Below are 12272 nucleotides of genomic sequence, written 5' to 3'. Positions count from 1 at the left end.
ACACTCAGTATAATAAGGACTTTATCTTGTAAGTGTTGGTCTGATTTGTAAATTGCAATACACATACAAATTCAAATGTCCTATTGTATCCAAGTTACCCATCTGTTCAGCTGCCTGCCGCATATTCTTGTAACACCTGCCCGTTATCCCCATTGATTTACAACTGTAACCTACACATAAAAGTATAGGTAGATTTAAATATAACAATGTCATCTTACAGGATGCTTAAAAAAAAGTCTGATGATTACCACAGGAAGAGACGTGCCTGCTTAGCGATGTAAAAAAAAAAGAGAAAGTCCTCTTCAGCTATGGTGTTAAACCGCCGTTAACTGTCATTTAGTTGTGTTTTTAACATTATTTAAAATTTCCAGTAAAATATTCAGTTAATGTCCAAATGTAGAGTAACATATTTCGAATAAGTAATGATTTAGATCCTGGAACCGTTTTAGCTTCTTTTGTTTCCTCCCGGGGGTTTCATTACATCAACAGGAACATGTAGAGGAAGCAGAAAGGGGTCTTTTTTACTGTCATCTGTTGAATAAGGGAGGGCGCAAAAGAGAAAAAAATACAGGCAGGTTCTGGCTGTAGGCTGGCCGCAAGACGAGTCTGTGTGAGCTGGCAGACGGAGTAACTATCAGAAAATCTTTGGCTCGGGGATTCTACAGTTGGAGAAAGAAATACTCAAATCTGACTGGGATATATAAATGAACCTACACTGAGTAAAGATTCCGGGCATGGAGGGATAAGAGACTGACTGTGTTGTGTGGGAATTTCCATTAAAAAAAGGGCAGAAACTACAACAAAAAAAGTTATTTTCTTAGAATTTAAAGTGATTATTCAACTCTGTAAACGCCATCGCCGTGCTTCCCGTTAGTTACCGATGACGTTCCTTATTTATCGTGTAGTCGAATTGACGGTTTATCTGCAAGTTAAATAAACTGGGTAAATAAATAAACGCGTTATTTTGGCATAAAAAGACGCAGCACAATGTAGCTTCTAATTGCCGTTTTAAAAGTCTACTGTAGATTTTGGGCACCACTGGATACTGAACGAGGACGTGACAAATTGGCAACAGTACCGGAGTTGGTGTTGTTTAGAGCATCTGTTTTTCGTCTGGTAAATTGAGAAAGATGGTTGGGTTAGGAGACGACTGAAATGTTTTTTTTTTCTTTTCTTTTTGTCGCCGCGAAACAAACGCTTTATTATATTGCTTAAACTGATATTTGAAACTGGTATAGTATTAAGAGTAACGAGTAGTCGTTTTTTTGTTTACATAGGCTAATGTGTATCAAAATTGTTGGATTTCCCGTGGTTTTAAATCTCTTCTTAATTTAAAGAATATATTTTTTACACGTGTATCTTCTCTTATTTGTACATTGTTGCCTAAACAATGTGACAGGATTTATACTACTGGTTAAGTATAAATAGATGTATGCATTCTAACGTGTGTCACATTTTAAGCTGTCATTTACAATTACTGGTCAAGAGAAAGCTTTTTAACAGCTGTTTTCTTATAGTCCTCGAGTGTTACAAACGTCTAAATATTGTTTATGCACAGTATGATGATTATAAAAGGAATGCAAGTATTCAAAGAGTAGGGGATTCGCTCACTTTCATCTGCAGCATGTATTTATTCACAGTAAGAATATAAATAGTATGTTTACTGGCATGCCTAAATAATTTCTGTTGAAAGACTGAAAGTCAGATTTGCTTGCTTTAAAACTAGCCTTCATTCCAGACATATATGCCTTAAGTGTTTTTTTTTAATTATTAGGTGGTTATCCTATTTATGGTTACGGTTTTACCTGGTGTCAAGATATTCCTCCAAAAAAAAAATTATATGTAAAGGCATTTTCAAATGAAGTGGTTCTAAACAGTGTCCAGCTTTTTTTTTTTTTATATAGTTGTATTTAGTTGACTACAGTGACTACACCTCTGTCACGTCTAAAAATAAATACCTTGCATTGCCAGTCATTTCCAAATTAAATCTCTCTATCTATCTATCTATCTATCTATCTATCTATCTATCTATATCTCCTTAAATAAAATGACATTTGTAAAACTTTGAAAATTCTTAGGGAAAAAAAGTGGTCCAAAAAGAGTCATTTCATATATAAATACCTATCTCTCTCTCTCTCTCTCTCTGTATATATTTCGGAAAGAAAGTACACTATATATTGTGTATATATTTATATAATTAAGAAATTCTGCTCTCATAGCAAGCACAGTGTATGCCATGCGTCTGTCCTCCCTCCTGGCCTTATTCAGGCCTGCACTTCCTTTAATCCTGGGGCTTTCCTTGGGGTGCAGCCTCAGTCTACTGACCGTGACCTGGACACAGGGGGACACTGATGAACCCTGTGGGGATGGACTGGTAAACGGAGGGCTGTTTGCTGGAAACCAGGGACACAACACTAAAGGTGGCAACAGGGCAGGTGGAGGGAATGAAGATTTCCAGCCACACATTGTTCCTTACTACAGGGACCCCAACAAACTGCACAAAAAGGTCTTTAGGTGAGTAAACACCACCAACAAGGCTTGCAATAAGATTCCCATTGAATAGCAGATTGAGCCATTCCAGGTTTTACTGTGACCCTAGCCAGAGGGGGAGGGAGAATCTTACAGTCACTCTATTTATATCCCTGCACCAGTGCTTAGTCCATTTAGTTCTGTTAGTTTGGGCTCTACAGCAGTTATTTTGTAATCCCTGTGAGTGGGTTTCACTCAGAAACAAGGGCCACTTCATCACATTTTCCTGAGGGCTGAGACCAGGGTTGGAAATAAGACTCCTATTGCATAGCAGTTTCACCCATTCCAGGTTTTACTACGAGCTTGATTAGCCAGAGTCTGTATGTAACAAGCTCTGATGTGTCTTATTAAACTCATAGTAAAACCAGGAATGGATCAAACTTCTATGCAGTGGGATTCTTATTTCCATCCCTGGGTGAGAAGCTCTGTGTCTGTATTCAATTAAGTCTTGCCTAATGCTAACACAATAAGGTTCCCTTTTTGTTAATGCAGGAATGTGTGCTTTCTCATGTCTGTAAGTTTGATTCAACAGTGTCATATAATTTGAGTCACAAATAGCATTGTGTGTTTTTTTTATTGAAACAATTCACAATGTGTGATTTATTTATTGTAGGTACTGGAGCAGTGTGAAAGGCTTGTTTAATGACAGTTTGCCTGGCCAGAAAGTGCAGTGGAATTTTTAATGTCCACCATTTAGACAGGAGGCCACTGGGCACTAAACTTTCAACAACAAAGAGTATGATTCTTTATAAAAAATATAAAGCACTGGAGAAAGTTGTGATAATGTAAGCACTGCAGAAAGTTTTGGTGAGATTTTGTAATAATTGGTTCCAGGATATTATTTGCACCATTTAACAAAAAAAAAAAAAAAAAAAAAAAAAGGTAATCTTCCAAACAAAATCTCACATATACAGACCTTGCACACATAATGGTGTACAATAAACTGCTGCAAGCTTTGTACTGGACTAAATGCTTTTTTGCTTGGTCCCCTTTCCACAGGACGCGGTACATCCACACAGAGCTGGGTATACGAGAGCGCCTTCTAGTGGGCATCCTGACATCACGGGCCACGCTGACCACACTGGCAGTGTCGGTGAACCGCACGGTGGCACACCACTTCCACAAGACCTTCTTTTTTACAGGGGTTCGGAGCCCCAAGCTACCCCATGGCATGCAGGTGGTGGCTCACGGGGATGATCGGCCCGTCTGGCTGATGTACGAGACTGTGCGCTACCTCCACCAGCACTTCGGGGGAGACTATGACTGGTTCTACCTGGCGCAGGATGACACTTACACGCAGGCAGAGCGGCTGAGCCAGCTGGTGAGCCACCTGAGCGCCGGGCAGGACCTGTACCTGGGACGCGCTGAGGAGTTCATTGGTGGAGACGAGCGCGCCCGCTACTGCCACGGAGGCTATGGCTACCTGCTGTCCCGCAGCCTACTGGCCCGCCTGCAGCCGCACCTGGACACCTGCCGTAACGACATCCTGAGCGTGCGGCCCGACGAGTGGCTCGGCCGCTGCATCATCGACTCCCTGGGGCTGAGCTGCGTGGAGGTGCACCAGGTGAGGAGAAGCAGAATGTGTTGTGTAGCGTTATTCCAGTGCTTGTTTTGAATAACAGTGCTTAACACTGATAACGCTGTTATGTGTCTGAATGTGGATCTGTTGTACCCGGTGGGGTTGGAGGCACTTAAGAACTGAAGAACTACATGTATTCTTGAAGTGCAGCGCAAAGGGTGCTGAAGCAAATTAAGAGTAGGAGCAATAGATACATCACACTACAATAAAGAGACTACAGCTGATGACATGCAGGCAGGACCAAATTTAGTGCAACATTGTTTTGTTTTTTGTGAAAGGGGTGGTGTGAGGGATGTTTGTATCATATGGAAATTGTCACAGTAAATTTAGCTGTACTGTTTAAATATTCATAACTATATTATAAAAAATATTTGTGCTATGTAAGATACCAGCTGATTTTCATCCATTCAAGGTCAGAATGGCTAGAGCTTTGACGTCTCGTGGATATTAGCTTGTACCGTATCCTATACTATATTCTGTATATAACAGTGTATAATATATCCCCTAATTTGATTTTTAAAATATATATATTTTTTTAATTAATTTGCCAAAACATTTATGCATAGACAGAAAACTTATACATGCAACGACCGAAGGGGATAAATATATAGTCATGCCATTATGACCATGGTACATAGCAAGGGCCATTCTAGGAGCCCAGATATGTTACAACCATACTCTTAATTGCATAATCGAACCAATTAAACCTCTGTTCAGTTATTAATATGTTAATTATTTACTTCATAACCTCTAAAACCTGATGTGGCATGGCCCTCGAAGAACGAAGTTGTGCGCTCCTGCTGTTGGATTTAAAAAAAAAAAAAATGCCATGGCTAATTATAACAAGATGTAAATGAATGCAAACCACAGATACAACCTCATCCTCCAACCGGTTTTTAGCACTGAAAAAAGCTTGGATCATAAAAAGAAATACCTGCCACTGCATATTTTATACAAAGAATAAAAAAAAAGTAAAATAAAGTTGGTGCAGTTTTATTGATAAGTAGGAAACACCTCACACAAGCTTTTAGTAAAATGAGGAAGATCAGAAGTCCTGTGCAAGAACTACTCCTGCTGGATGAGCAGGACATGTGCAACATGTTCTGCTGTTGAATTGCTCTCTGGTTTTCCTCAACAGGAGATGCAGTATCGGTATTTTGAGCTTGGGAAGAACGCTGACCCTGAACGCGAGGACAGTGCTGCATTTAAAAACGCCTTCACAGTCCATCCCGTCTCCGACCCCACGCTGATGTACCGACTGCATAAGTGCTTCAGTCAGATCGAGCTTGAGAGGACCAACCTTCAGATCCAGCAACTACAGGCAAGTCCCAAGCTTTCCCTGCTTCGCTCAAATTATTAGTCTAGAAAAAAAAACTTTAGGTGAAACATCTTGTTATAGTTGTATGATTATACATACAATTTAGTGCCATCAGTGTGATTTTATTAAAACACTTGCTTGTCAAAAATAAACCTACGCTATAAAAAGAAAAGTATATAGAGATGTCTTACTTTTCCAAATTACAATGACTCCAATTGCAAATGGTCTGTATAAAAGATGCAAGCTGTGTATTTTTTTTAGTTTCCAGGAAAAGCCATAATCATGCAAACATTGCTTTACAATGGGAGCCCTCAATTAGGCCATATGAAAACTATGTTCTGTAATTTTAAAGAAAAAAATAAATGTGCGTTTCCTACCTCCCGTACTCTTCATATTTCTGAGGTTATGGTGAGATTTTATTCTGTGCTAAATGAGATCGGGCTTTGGCAGTACAGTAGATGTGGATTTTTTGAGTCTTGAGTGACTTAATAGGATTTAGAGAAATTAATGGAGCACAAGGCTTTTTTTTCTCATCTTGGTATTTCTCATATGCACACTGGATGTTTCAGTCTATATAAATAAATAAATAATATACAAAGTTTACAGTAAATCAGTGGTTAGTGTAAAAGGAACTTGCTGTTCAAAGTCTAATATTAAGATTAAGTCTATATAGAAGGCTGTGTGGTCCGGTGGTTAAAGAAAATGGCTTGTAACCATGAGGTCCCCGGTTCAAATCCCGGCTCAATCACTGGCTCACTGTGTGATCTTGAGCAAGTCACTTAACCTCCTTGTGCTCTGTCTTTCGGGTCAGACGTTGTTGTAAGTGACTCTGCACACTTCACACACCCTAGTCTTTGTAAGTCGCCATGGATAAAGTCATCTGCTAAATAAACAAATAATAATAATAATAATAATAATAATAATAATAATAATGATGATCTGGTTTAATGGGAGGGAGTGTGGTTGGTGGTGGAATCAGGGAACTATAAGGCAGATCCGGGGTTTAAATGTCAGCTTAGCACAGATGGCTTTAAAACTGAGCTGGGCAGCCCTGTGAAATAAAAATTTCATATGTTGGTAGGAAATTAAGTGTTGCACAGAATATTTTCATTTTATAATAAATACAAAATAATAATAATTTCAATCATTGCAAATTACATTTGTATACCTGTATACATTAAACATCTTTAGCTGATCCTAAATTCCCTTTTATACACATTTAGATTTTGTTAATACACATTTAGATTTTAAACACATTTAGATTTAGATTTTGTTAATCAAAACCATGAAATAGACCAAATAGAACAGAATAATATAGTCCATGGCAATTGCATGAATTCTGGGACCTGAATTAAGATTATACTGTAACTTCAACACAGTTTACATACAGTTTATGTTAACAAGGACATTTCTTACAAGTTTTTTTGTATTAATGTTATGACTCCTTCTTTACTGTTTTATAGGTCCAGATTAGTAACCTCAGCTCATTGACACCAGAGGGGAAGGCAGGGGCCACCTGGCCCATTGGCATTAACTCTCCCTTCAAGCCCAAAACCCGCTTTGAGGTGATTAACTGGGAATACTTCACAGAGGAGCACATCTACTCCTGCATCGACGGGGCCCCCAAGTGCGAACTGCGGGGGGCAGACCGGGCAGATGTAAGTGATGTGGTGGAGATGGCTGTGGAGAGGCTGAACGAGCGCTACCAGCCCGTCCTGCGCTTTCGCAAGGAGCGTCTGCTGAATGGCTATCGGCGCTTCGACCCCACACGGGGCATGGAGTACACCCTGGACTTGGCCCTGGAGGCCTTCACGCAGAAGGGACACAGCCAGGTGATAGCCAAACGGGTGGGCCTCTTGCGGCCGCTTAGCTCCATCGAGATCATCCCCATGCCCTATGTGACAGAGGCCACCAGGGTGCAGGTCATCCTTCCTGTCACGGCCCACGAGCAAGACTACGTGGGTAACTTCCTGGACATGTACGTGATGAATGCTCTGGACACCCATGACAACGTGCTCCTGACCTTCCTCTTCATCTATGAACCCTTCGATGCACAGAGGGTCAGCCAAAATGACGTCTTTTCTGGGATCAAGTCCATGATTGGCGAGGTGGAGAAGCGATATGCCGACGTCAAGATCCTCTGGATCAGCGTCAAGACTGAGGTACCCTCTCAGGTCAAACTGATGGACATCATCTCCAAGAAGCACCCTGTTGACACTCTGTTCTTTCTGGCCAGCGTCTGGACAGAAGTCAACACAGACTTCCTCAACAGGTGCCGGATGAACGCAATCAGCAACTGGCAGGTCTTTTTCCCTATCCACTTCCAGGAGTACAGCCCAGCCATCGTGTACCGTGACCAACAGCCCTCTGTTGCTTCCTCCTCGGCCGCCGAGTCGCTGAAGGATGGCCATTTTGACCGCCACGTCTTTGAAGAGGCCTGCTTCTACAATGCAGACTACATGGCTGCACGCACCAAGATGGCGGCTGACATCCTGGACAATGATGAGATGTTGGAGAGCATGGATGTCTATGAGATCTTCGTTCGCTACTCTAGTCTACATGTCTTCCGCGCTGTCGAGCCTGCTCTGGTGCAGAAGAACGTTCGCAGAACGTGCAATCCTCGCTTCAGTGAGGACATCTACCACCGCTGCGTGCTGAGCAACCTGGAGGGGCTGGCCTCCCGATCACACTTGGCTATGGCCCTGTTTGAACAGGAGCAGGCCAACAGCACTTAAAGTGACTGCGTATGGGCACTACACCACACATTTGCAACTCCAGCATACTAAATTCAATAACTGAACACTTGAAACTGGGTGAACGTTTTACTAATAAGATCAGGAAACCCTGGTCTTATTGCTCAACCTTGGTCTAAACTGGAAAGCAAAAGAAGAATACACACTCCACTTTCCTTATGCTTCTTGTATCTGGATGAGTTGTTGATTTAAGTGGGCTTCCATCAAAAGGCTACTATAAACCAATATTAAATACAATGTTATTGTCTTCATAACACTGTTTATGCATGGGTGCCCAATGTTTATTAAGAATGCAAGCTGAACTATGTCTACAGGAACCTTTAACAGTTGTTAATAAGCTGTATTAGATCAATTAAGTCCTCTTCATTGTCATTTCAATGCTAGCAAAGTCTCCTAATTTTACATCTTTGCCCGATTGCCCATTGCTATTGGCAAACAAGGAATTTCCTGCAGCTTTTTTCCCTGATTTCATCTTCCTTTGTTTAGTCTGTTGTCTTTGGTTTAGAACTGGAATGAAAAAAACATTTTGCTTGTTACGCAGCTATTTTCAGGTGCCAGATGTCCAGTCCGGTGCCTCTTACTTGTGACTCTCTATTTTGAAATATTTGCCTTTTGTTATTTTTAATAAATTATATAAATGATTGCTCAAGCCTGGAATGCTCAGTGTACATTTTAATTTGTATTTTATTTTTTTGTACAATAAGGTATACATCCATGTACATGAGTTGTGTAAGTTAATAAAAACAGCCTGTCAGTACTCTTGTATTAAATTCTGAAAATAAACCAACCAATGTGAATATCTGATCACTTTTTCATGTTTCTGTCTCTGCAGAACAATGGATATAGGCCTATACCACCCCCCATATTATCTTGGCAAAACTTCTGTGTTGGAATATCCCTGCACAGATACTAGCTGAAATGACCCCGAATGGTATAAATACGCTTCTTAACCCCTAGTCCTCATGAGTACCACTTTATAGAAAAAATAATGTAATCCATAGTTGTTTTAAGAAGCAGCACTCACAATGTCTAATGAGACTTTAAATAATCTGCAGGGACAGCCATTCCTCTGTGTGTAAAGTACCAGCTTACAGTTAACATGGAGTAGAGGGAGGAGAGGGTGCAGCAGCAGCTGTGGTAGTTGGTTTGGACAGAAACCTGGACTGTTGGGATCAGTGCAAAGACAACATTTTCAACAAACACGGCTAGAAATGTATTTGTTGGCCTAAGTGACCACGTTCTAATTTGTTCAGAGAACACAATTTCTAAATGATTATAACAAAAATATATCACGCCAGGGAAAGCAATGCATAAGTGAGGACAGTAGTACTGTGCAGCAGAGTGTTTCTTTAATAGGCCATTTGATTACCGGGTTTATTTTACTCCTCAAAGACTTATTTTTCACTGTAATATGTCAGCCTTTACTCTAAAAAGTACACAGAAAGAGTACTTGGAACTGCAAACACAAGTCAAAAAGGAAGTTAGAAAGGCCAAGAGAGAGATAGAAATCAATATTGCTAAGGGGGCTAAAACCAATTCCAAAATGTTTTTCTAATAATATAACAGGAAGAGAACATTCAAAGAGGAGGTTAAATGTCTAAGAGACACAAATGGCAAAATCATAGATGAAGGAAAAAAAATAGCAAATATATTAAATGATTACTTTTCACAGGTTTTTACAAAGGAAGACACGGACAACATGCCCCACATGTCGACCTGTTCCTATCCAATTTTAAATAACTTTAGCATAACAGAGGCAGAAGTGTTAAAGGGACTAGGAGCTCTTAAAATAAACAAATCCCCTGATCCGGATGAGATCCTCCCAATAGTACTCAAAGAAATGAAAGAAGTTATTTACAAACCGCTAAACAAGATCATGCAACAGTCTCTTGACACGGGTTGTTCCGACAGACTGGAAAATAGCAAACGTAATACCGATCCACAAAAAGGGAGACAAAACCGAACCAGGTAACTACAGACCAATAAGCCTGACTTCTATTATATGTAAACTTATGGAAACTATAATAAGATCTAAAATGGAAATTTACCTATATGGTAACAATATCCTGGGAGACAGTCAGCATGGTTTTAGGAAAGGGAGATCGTGTCTAACTAACCTGCTTGACTTTTTTGAGGATGCAACATTGACAATGGATAATTGCAAAGCATACAACATGGTTTATTTAGATTTCCAGAAAGCTTTTGACAAAGTCCTGCATAAAAGATTAATTCTCAAACTGAATGCAGTAGGGATTCAAGGAAATGCATGCACATGGATTAGGGAGTGGTTAACATGTAGAAAACAGAAAGTAGTGATTAGAGGAGAAACCTCAAAATGGAGTGAGGTAACCAGTGGTGTACCACAGGGATCAGTATTAGGTCCTCTGCTATTCCTAATCTACATTAATGATTTAGATTCTGGTATAGTAAGCAAACTTGTTAAATTTGCAGACAATACAAATATAGGAGGAGTGGTAAACACTGTTGCAGCAGCAAAAGTCATTCAAAATGATCTAGACAGCATTCAGAACTGGGCAGACACATGGCAAATGAAATTTAATAGAGAAAAGTGTAAAGTATTGCATGCAGGCAATAAAAATGTGCATTATAAATATCATATGGGAGATAGTGAAATTGAAGAAGGGAACTATGAAAAAGACCAAGGAGTTTATGTTGACTCAGAAATGTCTTCATCTAGACAATGTGGGGAAGCTATAAAAAAGGCCAACAAGATGCTCAGACATAGTGTGAAGAGGAGTTTAATTTAAATCAAGGGAAGTAATGTTAAAACTTTACAATGCATTAGTAAGACCTCACCTAGAATATTGTGTTCAGTTCTGGTCAGCTCGTTACAAAAAGGATATTGCTGCTCTAGAAAGAGTGCAAAGAAGAGCAACCAAAATTATCCCGGGTTTAAAAGGCATGTCGTGTGCAGACAGGCTAAAAGAATTGAATCTATTCAGTCTTGAACAAAGAAGACTACGCGGTGAACTAATTCAAACATTCAAAAAAAGGTATAGACAACGTTGACCCGGGGGACTTTTTTGACCTGAAAAAAGAAACAAGGACCAGGGGTCACAAATGGAAATTAGATAAAGGGGCATTCAGAACAGAAAATAGGAGGCACTTTTTTACACAGAGAATTGTGAGGGTCTGGAACCAACTCCCCAGTAATGTTGTTGAAGCTGACACCATGGGATCCTTCAAGAAGCTGCTTGATGAGATTCTGGGATCAATAAGCTACTAACAACCAAACGAGCAAGATGGGCTGAATGGCCTCTTCTCATTTGTAAACTTTCTTATGTTCTTATGTTCTAACATGGCTTGACTCCCAACTAATATATGTTTGATCTCACACTCATAAATAACAGACTTGGTAAAAATATATGCTTTTTTTATGGACCTTGAGAAATAAATGTTTATTTTCCTCCACCTGGCCTGAACAGTCAACATCCTATGTAACAGATTCCATTGAGGATCATTGTGAGGTATGTAGGAGGTTATATTGCAGCTAGCCATTGCTACGTTTATCCTGGATGAAAGAACTCATTCTGAGGGAGACATATTTATACCGTGAGTGTGTTTTTTTTTTTTGCCTGTTTCTTTCTCCATAGCCTCAGTGGAAAGTCTTGCCACCCATTTCCCAGAAGAGTCTAAAATAAAATGCTAGTTTCCAATGCGATGAGTCTGCAGTTGAATTGCCTTCAGCATTGTATCTTACTGGGACTGAAAAGGCACACAGAGTTTTGTGTGACAAGCTCTGTTGAAAAAGTTGTTTTTTTTTTTGGGGGGGGGGGGGGGGGAATGTTTTTCAGGCAACATTCTAAGTTTTGTTCAGTTCTGTTACATTTTTGACTGTAGGTTGTGCAATAAGTTGGCTTCTGTCTCCTCTGGTTATGTGTGGTGGAGTGTGACAGGATGGCTTGCAGTGGTGAGGTGTGGTGACGTCACGGACCAGGAAGCAACTGAAACCAAACAATGGATGGGCGGGTGAAGCTGAATGCTATGGCACTCAGCGTTTTTAATAAATAAATAAACCAAAACAAAAGATTTAAACACAACAACAAAACAGAAAACAAAAAGGCGCGATGGC

The 12272-nt window shown here is 40.1% G+C and overlaps 1 protein-coding gene across 1 annotated transcript; it reads left to right on the top strand.

Moving 5' to 3' along the window:
* The first annotated feature begins 300 nt into the window (after positions 1-300).
* Positions 301-8983, top strand: LOC117400268 (chondroitin sulfate glucuronyltransferase-like). The gene is made up of 4 exons (XM_033999936.3): positions 301-2514; positions 3529-4093; positions 5247-5429; positions 6890-8983. The coding sequence occupies exons 1-4, from the start codon at positions 2237-2239 to the stop codon at positions 8159-8161; spliced, it is 2298 nt and encodes a 765-aa protein (XP_033855827.2). The 5' UTR covers positions 301-2236; the 3' UTR covers positions 8162-8983.
* The last annotated feature ends 3289 nt before the right edge of the window (positions 8984-12272 follow it).

The sequence above is a fragment of the Acipenser ruthenus genome, chromosome 4 (assembly GCF_902713425.1).
Source record: "Acipenser ruthenus chromosome 4, fAciRut3.2 maternal haplotype, whole genome shotgun sequence".
NCBI classification, from domain to species: domain Eukaryota; kingdom Metazoa; phylum Chordata; class Actinopteri; order Acipenseriformes; family Acipenseridae; genus Acipenser; species Acipenser ruthenus.
This window is presented reverse-complemented; position numbering and strand designations above follow the sequence as displayed.